General features: G+C 40.0%; 1 protein-coding gene across 1 annotated transcript; it reads right to left on the bottom strand.

Annotated features, from left to right (window-relative positions):
• Positions 1-1626: 1626 nt before the first annotated feature.
• itpka (inositol-trisphosphate 3-kinase A) lies at positions 1627-19539 on the bottom strand. The gene is made up of 7 exons (XM_084741786.1): positions 18869-19539; positions 11181-11277; positions 10652-10865; positions 6768-6972; positions 5608-5709; positions 5028-5099; positions 1627-3640 (listed from the first exon to the last, which is right to left on the bottom strand). The coding sequence occupies exons 1-7, from the start codon at positions 19280-19282 to the stop codon at positions 3368-3370; spliced, it is 1377 nt and encodes a 458-aa protein (XP_084597912.1). The 5' UTR covers positions 19283-19539; the 3' UTR covers positions 1627-3367.
• Positions 19540-19872: the final 333 nt, after the last annotated feature.

The following is a 19872-nucleotide window of genomic DNA, read 5'->3' as shown; positions in this document are numbered from 1 at the left end:
AAATCTTTCTCTGTCCGTCCACTGACGCCTGGTCAAAGCCCTGTTTCTAGACACGTGCTGACTTGGCTTGACTCGGTTTATCTTGGCACATCAGTTGCACGCCAGGGACTTGCATCTCCATTACAACAGGGCTGCCCGCTTGAAGATGTGTCTTTAACTAATGACATGCTTGTCTTTAGTCAAGTAGCTGTAAAACAGTGGATATACGCATTTAATTTCCTATAAATTCTTCACAATAAGTGCCCCTATATTTTTTTACTTAAAAGATTTTATTATGAAGCAGCAAAATCAGGAGTTGTTGTTTTTTTTTCGTCAGCACTAACTTAAGCTGATTTTCGCAACACATGCTTGTTTGAGGAGGTCATTGCGGGTCGTTGAGACGTCGCCACAAGCCGCTTGGAGGTGGGTCGGGCACAACTTGGCCCTACTTCAGAGATTTTCCATCTTGAGCATCGTTATAACTGGTAATGTAAATGTAAATCAGCATGATTTGACTCTGCATGGCTAAAAGTGACAATGGAAAAGCCCTAAAATTCACTGCTCCAAGAAATAGTCCCACACAAACCAACACCCCCTTTCCACTGTGATTTTTTTGTCCGGATTAACACAAAGAAGACATAATGTGTTTGGTGACTTTTAGAGGCTATTTTTTATCTTTAGACAGAGCCAGTCTAAGTATTTACCGAACAACCATGAGAGTCTGGCAATCTTCTCATCTTATTCTCTGCAAGAAAGCAAGTAAGTGTATTTCCCAAAATGTCTAACTATACCCTTTAACAGATGTGAAAAGATTTGTGGTAAACTCTGACTCTGTGTGTCTTAAAATCAGGTAGTGCTGATCATTTTTGTCAAACTTCATAGCTTTTGATTTGGTTTTGTTGATCCTGACTCTCTCCCTGTGTCTCAGTATTTAGCAGGATTCAGAATGTGTAAGCGTATATTGAATTTGATGACGACCATGCAGCTGTGAAAATATTTGCTATTTTTGTACTCACCTCTGTACACTGGACTAACCCATAGCATTTGTAGCTGTTTTACCATTTATTTTGTATTCATTTATGTTATGATGGATGTGTATTTGTAGTCAATCACTGCCATTAAGATACCTCTACACTGCATCTACTGATGTGGTGCTGGTAGTACCTATGTTTACTCAGCAGGGGGAGGTATTCAGCTATGATATACCAAACATGCTGCTGCAGGTATCTCAGTTCATACAATTAATCAAAGATTTAATTGTGAAAATCTCTATTCAGTATTTATGTTTTCAGGTTATTCTTATTTAATCGATTTAGTATCCGATACTTGTCTTTATTTTGAACCTAAACATGCCGATAGTTTATTTTTTGATATGTTGAATGAATGGTTACATTTATATGAGGGTTCTATGTTTTTGTGCTCAGGCCTGCTGATATTAATGAGTGTTTATTTCAGTTGTTCAACACTCCTTTTGAAAAGCTTTCAGAAAAGGTAACTCACCAAAAGGCTCATATAGTTTTCTAAAGACTTTTTAGCAAGAGATTTGTGTCATTTAGAAATACTGATTTCTTTCACAGAAGAAAAAAAATCATCCTCATATTGCTCACAGTGTTTATTTTTAATGGCCTGGTGCATTTTATTTCACACTCCCTGAAAAGTTGTTGAGGGTTTTTTTTTTTCCCCACATTCTTTTTGTAGCCGAGGTCGTCCTGCCTCAACCAAAAATTCATTCTATGCAATATACTGTCTTTACACATGTTCATCTAACCTAACTGTGCCCCAAATAAATCAACATATATTGATCGTATTCGTGTAAGTTTGATCAGTTACACAAAGTTATGTCTCCACGATACAAAATGAAAATGAGTGAAAACTCCTGCCTAACATATTAAAGGGAGAGTTTGGATTTTTTGAAGTGCGGTTGTATGAGGTACTAGTCAGTTCATCAGCCATGGTAGGTGACGGTCATCACATCCCAGTTTAGAGAAGCAGCAGCAGTACTGGTGTAGGAAGCTAAGCAATGAACTGCTGGGGACAGGGTCAGCAGTGAAACATATTTTAGCCACCTTATTATAAGTGGACATTATATTTAGAATATTTCCACCAGCTCTCAGACAGCTTTTTCAAACAGGAAACCGTCGTTACATGAGCCAAATATTGCTCTTGCCTTTCAACCAAAATTGAAATCAGTCATTTTACCCTGCAGAACACAGGAGTTGCTAATCTTTCGCTCGAGGCAGTGAGTAGACCAACTCCTGTGTTCTGTGAGGTAAAATGACCGATTCTGCCCATGGTTGGTTTGGAAAAGGTGATATTTGGCATACACAACAGAGGTTTTCCATTATAAAAAGCTGTTGTACAGCAAGGAAAAGCAGTGAAAAAATTCTAAATATAACGTACATTGAAACTAATATTGATGCTTTTATGTGGGCCTTTTTTAAAATGGCTAAAATACATTTTGCTGCTGAGTCTGTCCACTGCAGTAATTTGCTTAGCTTCCTACACCTGTACTGCTGTTGCCTCTCCAAACTGGGAGCGTGTCAACCGCCATCTACTGCGGGTAATACACTGACTATCAATGAGCATCACACAGTACAAGTCCACTTCAAAAAATCCAAACTATCCCTTTAAAGTATTGTAACAGTGCTCTACTATGGAAATCAAAATGCAACAGTATTTCCCCCTTTTTAATTCCTCATATGTATGTGTGTTTGTTTTCATTCTTTTTATTTGCAGAACATCTCAGACCAGGACCAAAGAATGTGCTGGAACAAACATTGCTGCATCAATATCCAACAAGGTTTGCAACAGCACCAGAAATTAAAATAATTAAAGTTTAATTTGAACGTTTAAGTTTAAATTAAAGTTTGATTACAACAACAAAAGAAAGTGAGAGAAATAAAATTGTTGTCAGAACAGCGACACATATATAATCACTATACAGTATGAAATATTATACTGACAATGTGTTGTGTTGTAGTCATATAACTATGAGGTCTGTGACCCAGTCAGTTTCATACTGCACAGGATTTCTCCTTTAATATTACTTACAGAGTTTCTGACTTGTGATTCAATCATTTTCTCCTTGTTTTAATTTGTATTTTAAAAGCTTTTTTTCCTTCACATCTGACCCCTGAAACTGAAAAGCCTACACTTTCACTTCTGTTCGTTTTGTAGGAAGTTGAATTAGTGTCAGTTCATTTGCTCAATCATTCAGTAACTAGTGACGACGTGTCTGCTCCTCTCTGATCAATGTCCATCGTGTCTTTTTTTTTGTCAGTGGCTTTGTATACACTCAACTCATAAAGCACCGAAACCTCCCTCAGAGACTCTCTGTGGTGTCCATTAAAACACTTCAACTTCCTGTCTCCCATTGACAAGTTGAAGGTCACTGACCATCTACGTCTGTAGTTTGGCTGTTTTCTTTGGTAACTGAGCTAAACATTTCTTCATCAGTCCCTTCACTGCTCACAGACTCCAGTGTGTGGATGAGGTTCTCCAGCCCCCACAGGTAGCCGTCCTCCCGGTTGCCCTCCTGCCAGGGAATGTCATGGCTCAGCGTCTGGCCCTCTGGTAACGCTGTGGTCTTGCCAAAGTCAATAATCCAGACCTGGGCATTGCCTGTGTGATCATGGATGAAGAGCAGAGAGCTGCCAATGACCTACGGCAAACAATGAAGGTTACATATTAGCTTTTGCATTTTTTTTTTTTGCTTTTACTCATCCATCAATCCATAAATACAGGTGGGTGACAAATTAAAGGAAATACATGAATAATCAGTAATGCATGCAGATGCTTCCACACAGCTGTGATTCCCAACCAGGGATGCTTGTAGCTAAGGGGTACTTAAGCAGGGGGTAGATGGAAACATTGTAGCTCAACTGATTGAAAAAAAACAGAAATTACATCTTATATTGAGTCAGCTGTAATTCTAAATAATATTGTTGGAAACAAGCTAACAGAGGATTATAAACAGTTCAGGTAAAAATAGAGGATAAAGTGAAATAGATAGAAATACTGGATAAACAATTGAGATAGTTATATAATGGATAAATGGTTGAAATACTTAACTTTAGCTTTGCTTAAAATAATGGATAAAGTGTTGAAATACTTAATGAAAAGTAAAGGATAAATGATAATAATAAAATAATTTGCTTAAAGTAAAGGACAAATTTGAAATGTCTACCTTCAACCAGTTAGTGGTAATACTAATTTGACCTAAACACTGACAGTTTAATTATATAAAAACTTAATTGTAAGCTAACAAAATCACTGTTGCACAATTCATAATGTTATAGAGCATCCAGTTTAAAGGGACGGTTCACCCAAAAATGAGAATTCAGTCATTATCCACTCATCCTCATGCAGATCGAAAGTCCGGTTTAGTTTTGCTGGAGTTTCACAGAGAAACACTACTGCAGAATCTCCCAAACAGTGAAGGTGAATAAACATGCCTCCATACTGCTTGTTTGGTGTAATCCAAGACACCTAAAGCCCCAGCATGCCGTTCACTTGTGCATACACGCTATCTTACCACACACACCCAGTTCAGACAATGTGTACGTACATGTGAACATGACTCCAAGCTAAGGATCTACAACGTTGTTTTCCTGTGAAACTCCAGCAGTGTTCTGTGGATTAGAAAAACTTATCTCGACTTTCAGTCTGCATGAGGATGAGTAGATAATGACTGAATTTTAATTTTTGGGTGAACTATCCCTTTAAAATCAATTCAAAGGGGCTCATTTGGAACAGCAGCTGGGAGGTCAAAGAAATTTAGGAATCATTGCCATACAGGGCAGGAGGGGCCGTTGAATGGTTTGATGAGTGTGAAACTGATATGACCTTCGTAGTCACCAGATCACAACACATTTGACAGATTTTTGACCTATGTGTTAGACAGCGCTCTCTACCTCATCACCAAAACACAAAACATGAGAATATCTTTTGAAAAAATGGTGTTCAGCCCTTCAAGTGCAACGCTTTACTTAGACACCTTATGTGCTCATTTCCTTTAATTTGTCACACGTCTCTAGATCAGCCATCACCTCGTGTCGCTTGAAGAACTCTGACATCTTCAGGGCCTGCTGGATCTCTGTCAGTCTGCTCAGGTAAGACTTCTGCATTTAAAGAAAAAACAGTGACAGTGATGTAAAATATTAATAATAGCTGAAGCCTGTGATTTAATATACAATGTATTTTAATCATAATGCGTACAGTATAAGCTTCAGCTGCAACATAACCAGGTGCTGACGTGTTTATTTGGGAACCTCCAACCATTATACAAAACTCAACAGTATTACAGTGTGAATATTTACTTTATGTGATGGAGTTTGATTTACGGGTTGCTCTCACAGTTCAAACACTTCAAGGCTGTTCACATTCATCATTAGAAAGCCTCATCTCTTTTTCCAATGTAAGGACTGAGTATACGAAACAGTTTGCATTTATCCATTTCAACACAGACAAGAGACCTTAACCAAGTGGTGTGTTTGTAGTTGGCGTAGTCTGCAATAATCCCCATAAGATTTCTCTTTATATGCATAGTAATCCGTTGTATCCTTACATGCATGAATATATTGCATGTTGTTGTGTTTGTGCAGAAGATGACTCATCAGTGCTACGTACTATGATGCCGACATTCCCTTCAACAAAGTCCTTGAACACCTGGATGACGTCCTGCTTCGATCTGGTTTTCTTGAAGTCAGTTCGACATGTACCGTCACATTTCTGAAAGAGAAGAAAAGGTGTGAATGGCATCCATCCATTGTCCAAAACCACGTATCCTTAACGGGTCGCGGGGGGGCTGAAGCCAAGTCGCCAGTTCATCTCAGCGCTGACACATAGAGACAAACAAACACCCACGCTCACACCTACGGACAATCTAGGGTTATCAATTAACTGATTATGCTGCATGTCTTTGGACTGTGGAAGGAAGGTGGAGTTCCTGGAGAGAACCCACACGGACATGAGAAGAACATGCAAACTCTCCATAGAAAGGCTCTGCCGGAGCCACAGATTCCCAGCCCCCCAACCGACTTGAGGACTGGAACAGTGTTAGCCACTACACCACTGTGCCACCCAGCCTGAATGACAATATCACACAATAAAATGACTTTGAACCAAGTCATTTACTTGAGATGTGAAATTACTTTTCATTATGTTATATTTCATCAAGTATTTTGTGATTCTGCAGCACAAGTGACTGAATTTATGTTTACTTGGCCACTTTGACATTTTCAACATCACCTGATGATATGGTGAACTTGTAAGCAAACAACTGCCTATTTACACATGAACCACACACAAAGCAACATTACCACTTATCTAGAGTTGTGTTTCTGGCCGCCTGATAGACCAACAAAGTCCAACATTCGCTCTCCTTTCTAGCTGTGTTTTATGCTGCAATCCATTGTACTCTGAAAAAAAACTGCAATGAAATGGTCATTGAAGGAGGAATTCCAAGTCAGAAACTAAAGCTAGATCTAGCCCGAGTTCTCCAACATAAACACACCTGACTTTATGGCAATATGGCGACACACACAATGAACAATTACCCCCTGGAATCAATAAAATATTGTCATATTGTAGTACTTTCTTGGTCCTTTGAGCACAGGTGCTCCAATGGCCATTTAATCCCCTTATATTGTAGAGGAAGCAGACATTTTTATTATTAATATATTCATATTACACAGTAATTTGACCCATGGTGGTTATTATATAAATATTAAGTATAGCAGCTTTAATGACATGTTAGTAACATCTATGTGGAGTATCACTCCCTCTACCTTGATCCCTTCTATCCTGAAGCCCAGGGTGTGGGTGGAGCTCATCGTCTCCCTCCACTGCATGTAGCGAGGCTTGGTGACGCCTCGCTGGGAATGCTCCTGAGGAGTCGGGCCCTCGCTGTCCACCTCCACCATTTTCTTGTACAGGTCCTCCCTCGGCTTGGGCCGTTCCCGCGCCCGGACGAGCTCCTCCTCCAAGTATGTCCTGAAACAGTGGCAGGAATAAATCCTTCAGCTGTATGTTGACACAGTAATATTTATCTGCATGTAAATAAATAGTACTGTGGTTTACTTTCAGGGTTTGTCCTGCATTCACACCCTTATTTATTAAAGGGATAAGTCAGGTTTTTAGATGTGGGGTTGAGTAAGGTACTTATTGATAGACAGTGTATCATTTACAGTAGATGCTGGTTAGGATCCCTGCAGCTGGGAGAAGCAGAGAGGAGCACCATCAGCACAGAAGCTAAGCAACGTATTTCTGTGGACAGGGTCAGCAAAAAAAGGTATTTTGTCTATAACAGTACATTGAATTGCTTCTGTGCGTGCACTAACTCTGCTTCTCCAAACTGGTGGCATGCCAATCCGCCTCTACTGTGGGTAACACACACTACATAGTTAACAAAAGAACACTGTTCAGTTTATGAAGCCAACGTCAGTATATTTTTATTGAATAAAAATACCCTTATATATATAAATTATAAATACCCCGTTATCAATATAAAAACCTTATAGCAACAACTTACAAAAGACTTTCTGCTACAAAAGACTCTTCTCATTTTTCTTTCACTGCACTAAAAGCAAGAGATCAGCTCTTTTCTAATGCAGAAACGGATGAGCAGTGCATTAAAGGTCATTACTGAGCAGCACAGCTGAGAGCAACACACTGTGTGAGTATTAAATTCTGCTGGTGGACAGAACAGTAGCACATTCACACTTGTATTCATACAGACAGTAATGTGCACACAGATGTGAATTTCAGTTTCAGTTTGTGAGCTTCACTTCCTCTGTGCTGAAGAGGGAAGCTGAGAGGAGACTCCAGCACAGAGTGTGAGTGTGTTTGTGCAAGTTAGCGGTTTTGCAACTTTGTGGTTGAGAGTGTTTTTGACAAAGGGGAGTCTCCAGGGACACCCTGAGTGCGCGAATGTGTGTATGTCTGTGTTTGTGTGTAGTCTCAGAAATACAGACACATGCAGACATTTAACAGACAATAAAAAGATTTGTTCGTGTGTCTTCATATGTGTGTATGTAAGTTTAGTGCACATGTGATTCTGTGTGTGTGTGTGTGTGTGTGTGTTTGTGTGTATTTTCTTATTGAACCGGAAGTAAAGCTCTCAGAGGAGATCATGTCTGTGCTGCATGTCTTTGCATGCACCAACATGTGCATGTATACATTCAAGTGTGCATTCATGCATATATGTATGTGTGTTGTGTGTGTGCCTGAGTTTGTGTATGCGCATGTGTGTGTGCGTGTGTGTGTGTGTGTGTGTATGTCTGTGCACATGATACAGTGAGGCACCCCGCCCGCTGTGGCAGGAAGCCAAGCATATAGCCTGCAGTTACAACAGGTGTTCCCTTGTAGAGCAAAAATGCTTCAGGCATCACGTACTGTCACCAGTCTGCACATGTCTCATTAATTCATTTCCACAGAACATGAGCATTAATATAAACATCAAACACATAAAGGATCTGACATTATCATTTCTGCCAATTAGTGTAGCGGAAACAAACAGCTTTTTTTTTTTCTTTTACACAATTATATGTAAGGAAAGGAATGTAAATTTAGCTTAAAATAAAAAAAATGCATGTATAATATCAAAGCTGAGTGTGTCATTAAGCACAAAGATCTGAGCGAAAATAAAGGTTCATAACTATTAGAAAACCTAGTTTAAAAAACACCTATTTTGGTGTTTAGACCACATCTCCCTCAGGAGCACTAGCATGGAAGCTAAGCATCTACTGCTGTAGAAGAGGGCTGGAAAATGTATTTACCCACCTAAAGAAGAAGTCCACCTAAAAACATCAACATAATGTATGCTATATTAAGAATATTTTCTGCTTTACTTTGCTGTCAGACAGCCTTTGTCTGGCAGGGGAACTGCAGCCACTAGACATATTTGAAAAAAAAACCCCCAGCAATTTTACATCATAGAAGAGAGAGAGTAGATAGGTTTGTTTTTTGTGTTGTTGTGTGACTTCGGCGTTTTAACAGGTAAGTTAGGATCTAAACTAACGTGAATTGCTGCACATCAATGCAACAGTGGACCAACAACTATAAAGAGTAGAATAAGTGGTCGGAGTTTAACCTGCATTCTTTCTAATGGCCAAGTCCAATTGCATTGAGTCTTATATGAAAATGTAAATTATGGTCCTGTTTTGAGTAAAATACACAGTAAAGCAGAGTATGCTTCAGGGTTGGGCTACCTTGTGACTGACAAGTCATTCCCAGTGAGTAGGGATGTACTCGATTAGTTGACTATACGATTAAACGCCACCTTCACTAGTCAACACTAGAAATACTAGTCGCTTAAACTATGTATCAAAGTTTTATTCATGCACAGAGTCAGTTAACTGTTGCCTCTAAGATGTTATGCAGCTGCCTGCCACTAATCGGGGCTGCAGTGCCATCAGACGGCAGCCCCTCCTGCCCAGCGTGAATGCTCCAGTGGTCCATCCTACCCCAGATGTTTTTATCAGCAAAGTGGAACAGATGACAGTTTGCAAAACCAGCGTGGTTTGGCAGTGTTTTAATATAGATAATGAAAATTAGGTCGAATGTAGGCTGTGACATAATAAACTGGTATATAACCACTTGACTGGAGCAACATGTGACCACATTAAGCACAGAAACCGACATTAACCTGCAAAACACTGTGAACCTTTTCGGTCTGAAAAGTTGAGGCATTTAGTGAGTTGTTGTCATGTTTTGTAAATGAATGTGCAATGTCCATATTGCAAAAGAGCCACACATTTCAGCAGCATTTGAAATACAATTTGGCGATTGTAGACTGTGATTAACGGCTACAAATTCAAAGACTAGTCGACTAGTCTAAGTTCAAATTTGCATTCACTCAACAGGGAAATTAGTCGCCAGGAACATCACTAACGTCCAGCTCAACACACCAGGTTCCTGAAACTCAGATCAAACTGTCAAACTAGACAGTACTAATCAAATACTCATCAAGATTGTTACTACATTGCCTATTTCTCACTTAAAATTTTTTCATAAACATGTAATACAATACAAGAAAGATCACGACCAAGCATGCTGCCATTATGTCCTGCTGAATGGACAAGCCAAAACCAAGCACCGCCCAAGTTGCAGTACATCACCCACCTGCTCTCAACAGTACTGTGCATGCACTGGTTACAAAAAACAACCCCCATAAGGGCAAACTCAAGGCTCCAAAACAGTAATCCACAAACCAATGGGTGAGGTAATGGTGTCCCTGTCCACTAATTATTCTACTTCTACTGATTATTCAACTCCTGTGCTCATGAGGTAAAATTACAGGTTTTGTCAAAGGAGTCTGAAGTGATATGACTGTTTTTCCGTTGATGTGTTGGCTCAGATTCAAAGAGGCAGATTAAGTGGGAGCAGAGGGGTTTTGTTGCACCTGTTTGTGTGGGACAACTGACGTTGTGGATTTTTTTTATGATCGGTTGGTGAAATTAATTGCATAATTTGTGGGAGTGTCTAGTTCAAACCCAATTTCAGGAAAATGTACAAAAACTTAAATGACAACATTTCAAATTTGGAATAAAACTAATTTCTAATACATCTAGAAGCTTACTTCCATGTACCTGAGACTCTAACTCTACATAGTTATAAAGTTTTTATGGATTTAGGTTTCCAGTGGCTTTAAATGAACAGCTTGCTTCATTACCTCACTCCCATCTTGCAGTCCATGACATTGGGAAGATCAAAGTTTGCCAGCAGGTCAGTCATATGAAGGAAAGACTCTCCATCTTTTTCCACAACTCCATGGTAACCGGGCACAAACGGGAGCAGCGCGTCATCCCGCAGCTTCTCGAAACACTGCACCTCGTTTTCCGAGAACTTCTTCAGGATGTTGCCCTCATCTGCTGCTTTGAAGTTGCCTGAGAGGAGATAAAGGCAAAGACTTCGGATTTCAGGCATCAAAGGAAATTCTATCATCCATGACAGACAGCATCTGCTGTGCTAAAAGTGTTAGTAGCGATTGTGCCTGACCTCTAAGCCTCCATCCTTCTTGCTCGATAAATCTGTCCGACAATTTGAACAACACAACAAAAATGACAGAGCAGTACCAAAAAGAAATGTCAAAGACAGCGCACCAAATCCTGACATGGGAGGTGGGCAGCAGAACAGGACATCAGATTTCTCAGGCAGGGATCTACAGACAGTATGTAATATGATGTGAACAGGTCAGGTACCTTTATGACCTGCCAGCTGAACCCAGTTGAGTTTTCTCCTCTGAGTGGCACTGAAGGGCCACTGTACAATCGTCTTCAGCTTCCACCACGGCTTGCTCTGGAAAACAAGACAACACAAAGCACTGACAAATTTTTTTTTGCCTATCTGTGTCTTTGTTCATATCAATGATCTGATAACAGGAAGATGTGCTGTGAGGTCATTGACCCTTGGTCCACTCTGGCCTACACTGTCTAAACATAAATCTGATCACATAAGCAGTTCTAACCAGTAAATCTGATGCCAGGTCTTTGGTTTTCCACTGCGTGAAGCCTCTGATCTAGGTCAGTTAAATGCCATTTCTGTGGAAACTCATATCTGCACTCAACATCTCTACTCAGCATCTCTAGCCTGGTGTAGTGATGGGCTTGCAACTTTGATTCACAGACAGGTCTAAATCTACTATTTGACATCAGGCACATGAATGTGCAGCTTAAGACATTTTCTGGTTATATTGCTTTAATATTCAAGTAGGATTCATTGGATCAACTTTTCTTTTAAAACCTCAAGCTTTAACACCAAATAATCAAGGGTGACACCGGCCTTCCTGCTGGCCTCTTAACTAACACTGTTTTCATCATTATTGGAATATTATACATATATATGTATAGGGCATTTATTCGGAGCCCCAGCATTGTCAAATATTCTGTTGTTCAATGCAGTACCATGAAGCTGTTAGCTGGTGCTAAAATATGGCTAACTTGGGTAAACCATGCACATACTGCACACATAAACATGTTTGTTGAGCTGTAAAATTAAATTATATTACTGTATTTTGATGAAACACATCAATCCCTGTGTTAATATTTCTTGATAAATTTATAAAAATCATGAAATTTGCAAGGCCAATGCTGTGATACAGATGATTGTTTGGGGTTAATCTTAAATCATAATTTTCATAGGCTGATTGAAATTCATCATCCACAGAAGTTTATACTACTTTTTGCTAGCCCTCTACTTAGCATTTTTAACTTTTGATGCTCTTGACGGCAGTGGAAGCTCCATCAGACTGCAACAACAGGGTTACGGCTACGTATTGACATTTTCCCGCAGACACACACACGCCAGAAAGCCTCGCCTCAGCTGAGCTGCTAGCATTAGCTTGGCTAGCTATGCAGAAACTTTCTCAAAGAGGGCAACATATGGGCTTCTAGTGACCGTCAAAGCTCTAGATTACTCTGTCTGTCTCCAGTGTTTCTCTGCAGACAGAGAGTCTGACAGCAGCCACCCAGCTCTTACTGCTAGCTCTTATTACTGCTACACTGAGCAGTGGTCATTCTGTCTCTCTGGTCTGGTGTCTCATCACCTACTACATAACCATGTGGCCACACCCTCTGCAGTGGTTGTTCTGTGCTCCCCCAACCCGTCCCGCTATCTCAACCTCTTGACACTTTTTAGCATTTTTTAAAAATTCTGCAGTGGATGAAGTTCAGCTTAGACCTGGGGTGCAGTTACAGATTAACGTTACTTGTCTGTCTGTCTGTCACCTACAGTTGTTGGAGTCAGTACGGGGTATGTGTGAGAGACGTGGCAACTCGAAACCTACTACTGAATGAACCCTCTGAGCATTTGTTTTGTTGACGAGGGGAAGATCTAACGATCTAATCTTAAAGAGCAAAGTAAGCGCTCTAATGTTACAGATATTGAGTTTCATCACTCATACCTTTTCTTGTAAAATGTCCAGGGTAACCGGTAACACCAGTGTTGTCACAGGTTTATTAACCAGTGGGACAATTTACTCAAAGTGGCATTCTTAACACATGCAGCATGTGAACATTTGACCTCTCAGATGGAGCCCTGGATACTTGTGTTCACACCATTTGGCCAATCAGATGAACACATCAAAGAATGCATTGAATCCTGAACAAAGAAGGAAAAAAAAACATGGCTGTCGAATGAATTATCTTGTCTTGGCAGAATTTCTTTTTTTTTCTTCATGGCTGTTTGTCTAAGGACTCTCCTCCCACCATCCTCACTTTCTCCTTCTCTTTCACAGTCTCTCACTATGTGCGCACACACATACACACACAGAAAAACAACACAGTGACAGCTTGCATATTTCACAGAGACACAGTAGTGCTTCACACTTTGGGAAAATGCCTGTTTAATTCTCTCCCAGAAAACTGTCCATATCTCAAAAAACACTGTGAGGATTACAGTGTGTTTCCATGAAATCCTCTCAAATATAATTAAAGGAACATACTCAAACTCCCAGGTGTTGGAAAGGAAAAGCAAAACATGTTCTTATATCCTAGCTTTAGGCTTTGGAGAGGTCATTTTACTCTGTGTTGAGATTGAAACAGGAAATGAAACAGGGACTCTCATGTTAGTCAAACACTCAGCTCACGCTTCAGTGTCTCTCAGCTCACCGTCCTCACTAATAGCAGAACTCCGCAGCAGCCAGCCAAGTCCCTCTTAAATGTCAGGTGATATGCTTCACTGGCTGCAGTGCCACTTGTTTACTGATAATATCACACCGTGGAAGTGTTAAGACTTCCACAGGCATTTGGTTTATTACTGTCAACTTTAACTTTACTGTTATCTAATGCAAAAAATATAGATAGATATATTTTCAGGATGTTGCTGGTTGACTGCATTTTGACTGAAACAAAGTGGTGTCATGTGGTGTAATGTCTTTTCCACAGACTGAGAGGGTATGGAAGCTTAGATGTGAACTCTGGGTTTTGCTGTAAACATAATGACCAAGCTCTATGGACAATATTTATATTTTACACATAGTCTGTCTTTGAAACTTCATGTTGTTCACTCTATGCTGTCACAGCCAGCCTTGATGACAGAAACCACAAGAGTTTGCACTGATAACACAATAACACTCCTTTTACTTACAAAGCACAATGCATTGAAAACTCCTTTTATACAGTAGTGGAAGATCCTTTACTTAAGTAAAAGTACCAAAACAGCAAGGTAGAAATACCCAAATACAAGTTAAAGTCCTGCATTCAAGTTCTACTAAAGTGGGAGTATCAAAACTAAAAGTAGACATTCTGCAGAAGAATGGCCTTTGTGCCACAATTGTAATGAAGTTCCCTTTGTCCTGTTACATCTTTTTCGTCTTGTTACCTTGTTTCTAGTCTTGTTACTTATTTTCGTCTCGTCTTTTCCATCTTGTTACATCTTTTACTTCGGTTTTCATCTTGCTGCATCTTTTTAGTGTTGTTATGTTGTTTTTGTTTTGTTACAGCTGTCATGTGTAATATGCACTGATAGATACACCAGTCCATCACCTGTATGTGTTACTGCCCCGACCATTTAGGTTGAAATCAGTCTTGATGTTGCAAAGGCAGTGCACAACGACACAACTAAAACTAATCAATATTAAAACTAATATAACAAGCCTATTTTGAAAATGTAAGGAGTAGATAGTATAGATATTTGTGTTGAAATGTAGGGAGTAAAAGTATAAAGTTGGTTAGCTAGTTAGATATATAGATAAATACTCAGTTAAGTTCAGTTTAGGTATTTAAATCCAGCAGGCAGCGTATGGGGTCTAGTCTGAAGCTAAAAACAGGTGTGCTTAATGAAGACCGGTCAATCTATTGGTTGATTAATCAGGCCAATTGCTGAGCATTTTGAGATCATCGGCATCGGCTAATGCCTACGCTCACAAGGCAGATAAACAAAATAAGTCTGCTGACACATCTGTTAGCGATGTTAGTGGTCTTGCTCGTGAGCTCTGGGAAGGAAAAGTAAAAGTTAGTTTTACGCTCTGTATTAACTCTGAGGCATCCTGCTATAAACATTTACCTAATTTTCCTCAGTCTACAACGTCTTTAAATGTGAACATGTTTCACCATCTTAAATGACAGAAAATCTTATCTGAAACTCCTCCTGGGCATGTCATTACTTGACAAACCATGCTGCTGCTAGCTAGATAACTAATGACTCTTTGCACTGTGCTGCTAAAAGTTGAAGATGGATTGATGAGTGGGTGTCATGATATTATTGGTTGGAATTGGATGGTTCAAACCTACGTAAGCACATGTCATATTTTGTTTTACATAAAGAAAACATAGTTAGGTTTCATATAAACATATAAAGAAATGGCGGGGGGGGGGGGGGGGGTTTGTTAAATACAGAAGTTGAGTAAATGTAAATGGTAATTTCCCATGACTGTTTAAACAAAGCAAAGTTGTCACAAATGAAGAGGATTGTATTTCTAGGATTCGTTTGCTTTCTGCTTGGTTTGCTCAGCGCCCTCCACACTTGTTGTCTGCTCTGTCAGACACACGTTTCCTTTGTAACACCAGACTGTTGTGTGTGTGACACACTGACATTACACCACGGTGATCTGAATAGTCTGAGAAATCGATCGAAACACTGGCCACTGAAAGCCAACTTCACCAAATTCCACTGATGCGTTTCCAGGGACTGATGAGATCATCAGTGAGACGATGATGTGACTCACCCTGCCAGGTTTTGTTGGCCGACCATCATCACTCATACCTTCCATGTGAACCTGTGTACTGTCATCTATGTGTAACGGGATGTGAACCACTGCGAGTTTGATCAAGTTCATCCTCTTGCTTGTTTGTCTGCCTGTCTTGTGTGTTCTCTCCTCATTAAAACGCACTTTGCTGTGCAGTAATAGGAATTAATCTGTTTAATTATACATGTATTAATGTGAACTCAAAAGCTAAGTGCTGATAAACAAGTGTTTCTGACTTCCTGAAGTGCTTCTTTGTTAAATGTCAAAGGCCAGGACTCAAATTAGCTACTGGCCACAAAAAAAAAAACACTGTTACACAATGACATGTTAGCCTGTGCTGTACTCTGAGTGTGTGTGTGTGTGTTTGTGTTTGTGTGTGTGTGTGTGTGTGTGTGTGTGTGGGCTGATGTGTGGGCTGAAGGGGCAGAAGCATAAAAGTGTCTATTTTCAAAGGTGACACGACCAACATATTTCCATTTTGACTTACGGTGCTTTGAGGAGCCAATAAAGAGCTAGAATTGACTTTTTATTTGGGAGAGCCTGATTTCATGGAACAATGTTACATTCAAAGAATACTGGAAAATATCTCGCACTCTCTCTCTCTCTCACTCTCACTCACAAACACCAAGGCTTAACAGGCAATGTGTAGTCAGTCTGTTTAAAAGAAAGTGACAGCTACCGGCCTTGTATGGAGAAGGTAGAGAGAAGAGGCCGCACCATAAAAACACACACACACAATGAACCTCTGAGTATAATGTGGCAAGAGTGGAGACAAAAAGCAGATTAACTGGAGAAACCAAGAGGTGACTCACTTGTTATGATAACACCAAACTTCCCTACAAATCACACGCAGAGTTAAAGCTCCACAGCTGCAAAAATATATGTTGTTCTGTTCAAATCTAAATGTAGAATATGAGTTTGTGCTGCCTAACGGTGTAAAAACACCACTATTTGAACGCACACCCAAGCATGTTTAATAAGACCAAGACTTGTCAGCCACGAGTGAAGCTTTATCAGCCAAGAATGTCAAAGGCAAACAAATTGCCACCCTCAGCATGTATTGAAGTAAATGCCGATCCTTCACCACTGGTGTGTGTAATGAAGGAGAGGCGCACAGTGTAATAGGTCAGGACTTAATGACTTTGTTGATCTGACATTTAGGGTGGAACAGATGTACTTTTATCATTATTAATGTGTGTAACATGTGCATGAGTTGTTGACTTAGTAGTCTGTAGGAAAATGATGATGGCAGTAAATAAAATGATATCTGACAACAACGGTTGCATGATAGGGTAAAAAAAATCAGATTACAATGATTTTGGCACATACTGCTTTTGCAGTATGATTCGTGATTAGTGGGAATGATCATTTTTGCATCACAATTTTCATTTTCACTAAAATAAACTATTAAAATCATGATGACGTGACATTAGTTTGGGTCTGTACCAACACACATGCTGCATCTGGAGAAGATTTACAAGCCAGGGCATCTCTGCAGCACCACAGAACTTCATTATAATCCTGTTTTGTCACACATTTTTCCTTTATCAAGAAACTGCAGCTTCTGCGATTTGGATATTGCACTTGGCCATATTGCATTTCCCGTAATATTTTGATTAACTGTGCAGCCCTACTCATGGAAAAAAAAGACGTAGCCTTTAAGATAATTAGCAGTTAACAGCCGACCACACAAAGATTATCTAGCTCTTAGGAGCTTCTTTGTGTTGTTTGAAGATCATAAACAGCACCTGAGATCATTAAGGTGATGTGAGAGGTTTTGATAAGCTATTAAACATAAGAAGAGATAATGTGATTTCAATGGGGACAATCACATTTCCTGAAGATTACCCTGCGCTCACTGGCAGGGATCTAAAAGGTATTTAATCTTACTTTTTATAAGGTTGTTCCAATACTGATACCAGTATTGGAAAATGCCCTAAAACTGCCAAAAATACTGGTATTTGTACTGACAGATCTGGTGAGAGTTTACTGTATGCATCAATCTGAACCTGAATGTATTAGCCCTGAAACCAAGGGTGCAGGTCTCATTACAAACCAAACTCCATTCAAAAGGGTAGTGTTTTATTGTAGAATTATATTTTTTCACAGTAAACACTTTAGTTACACCATCAGCAAGACTTAGTCATTTATTTAGTAATATCATTATTGTGGTAAGCAAAGTTTAGTCAATATACGGAAGGAAAAAATGGTCACTTCTACTAAAGATGATCTTTAACAAAAAGAGAAAAGCAGTGTGACTCTGATGACTGGTACATCTCACAACTGAAATTTCCCATATCTCAAACCGACACTGATAAACACAGAACAGACACCAAAAAAAAAAGTAGAAGTAACTGATTTCCCATGAGATTTTCTTTAGCTGCAGAACTCACTTATAAGAGGTGTTTATGGGACTTCAAGAATCAACTAAACAAACTTTAAACAAATGTAACTGCCTCCTCTCTCTGCAGTCAGAGAGATCCCAGAGGTCTTCTGTGAGGAAGTAGTGTGCTGACACTGTTTATGTGCTGCTGTGCTTCACAGTTTCTTGTTTTCAAAACATCAGCTCTTTACTGTAACTGGATAATTACAGAGGATACTGATATGAGGAGATACAAAGGAGGTCAAGGATGGTAATTTGAGATGGTTTTGCCCCGGGATCACTTTAGCTGTAGTTGATTTAGTCATGCATTATAGAGAATTTATACAGAGAGTGATTTTAATTGTTTCATACACTATGTAAATGGGATAAACCATAAACTACACTGCAGTTGTTTGCTGTTAAATCCCTGGAAAACCTGCCAGTGACCAATGAAAACTCAGCCACTTTAGAGCTGCAATGATTAGTCAATCAATCAATTAGTGGTCTACTATTTTGACAACTGATCAATCGTTCTGAGTAATTTTTCAAAGGAAAAATGTCAGAATTCTCAATTTCTGCATCTCAAATGTGAATATTTTCTGATTTCATTAGTCCTCTATGTGAGTAAACTGAATATCTTTGGGTCGTGGACAAAATGAGACGTTTGAAGACGTCGCTTTGGCGAGCAGTGATCAACATTTGACACCATTTCCTGACATTTTATGGAAAAAAACACTTATCGATTAATCAAGAAACTGGTTAACAGATGAATCAGTAATTACAACAATCATTAGCTGCACTTTAATAGGATTTTATAGTATTTAATACATCAGTTTACTCACCTCTCCAGCGTCCCCCAGATGCTCCAGAGTGATGATGCCTTTGCTTTTGCTCTCGTTGTCGCTGAGTAAGTCATCCTCGGACTCCACAGCAGAGGACCCCGTGGAGGAGATGGACGAGTTGGACAGTTTCCTGCGCAGGGGACCGTCCACCACATCATCCCAGTCCTCCTGTTGCATCTCCCGGGAGGAGCCGCCTCCCTCCGGGGTGATGGTGACCTGCGGTACCCGGCGCGTATCCATCACAGTCGGCGCTGGTCGGGTTGTGGACGACGGGGCGATTTGAGCGGCTTTCTGAAGGAGATCATCGCAAATCTGGGGTGACTTCCCGGCTGTCCTTCGCTCTAAACGCGACCCCTCGTTTATCCCAGGAAGCCCGAAGTCCTTGGAGGTCTTTCTTCTGCACTCTTTGGGCATTGGATACCAAAATCCGTCGTGAGGGCGCACGACGAAAGAAGCGCACAAGCCGCAGCAGTTTAACCTTCAAAATCTGGTCATTTCACTTTCAGAAACGCAGTTTTGAGTTTAGGTGGTCAGCCGATCCTTTGTGCCACTTCCTCGTTTATTGTTGTCCGAGTTTTGACACATTAAACAGCCTCCGTTAGCCTCTCCTTTCGGTGCGCACTGGTGGAAAGGGGAACCCCTCTCTGCTGGCAGGCAGCGTGGCCACGCTTCTACGCGCTTTACGCGCGCACGCGCCGGCGCACTCACGCACACAAGTGTACAACAGGGTTTATTATCTTCCGCATTGGTTTTCTCGCTTCCTGACTGAAAATTTAAACCAGCTGACGGGTTAAGATTTGAACACTGTCTTCTGTCTCGCACAGACACAATCCAGAACTAAACAATTCAATCAAAAATAATCCAGCAACACAAAAATAACATATTGTTTTAGCTCCTGTATCGAAATATTTCGATATTTCAACCAATAACTTTCAAGCTTTCAAACTGGTTTAATTACACAGAACGGTATCATTTCAAATAAAAAAATAAGTATAGTCTAATGG

Source organism: Lutjanus erythropterus, chromosome 18, assembly GCF_056507025.1.
Source record: "Lutjanus erythropterus isolate fLutEry1 chromosome 18, fLutEry1.hap2, whole genome shotgun sequence".
NCBI lineage: Eukaryota > Metazoa > Chordata > Actinopteri > Lutjaniformes > Lutjanidae > Lutjanus > Lutjanus erythropterus.
This window is presented reverse-complemented; position numbering and strand designations above follow the sequence as displayed.

Coding starts and splice junctions, on each gene's coding strand:
- itpka (XM_084741786.1), bottom strand. CDS start 19,282: ATGCCCAAAGAGTGCAGAAGAAAGACCTCCAAGGACTTCGGGCTTCCT. Junction 6,973..10,651: donor GACTGCAAGATGGGAGTGAG/GTAATGAAGCAA, acceptor CCACTGTTTCAG/GACATACTTGGAGGAGGAGC. Junction 5,710..6,767: donor TCAGGATAGAAGGGATCAAG/GTAGAGGGAGTG, acceptor CTTCTCTTTCAG/AAATGTGACGGTACATGTCG.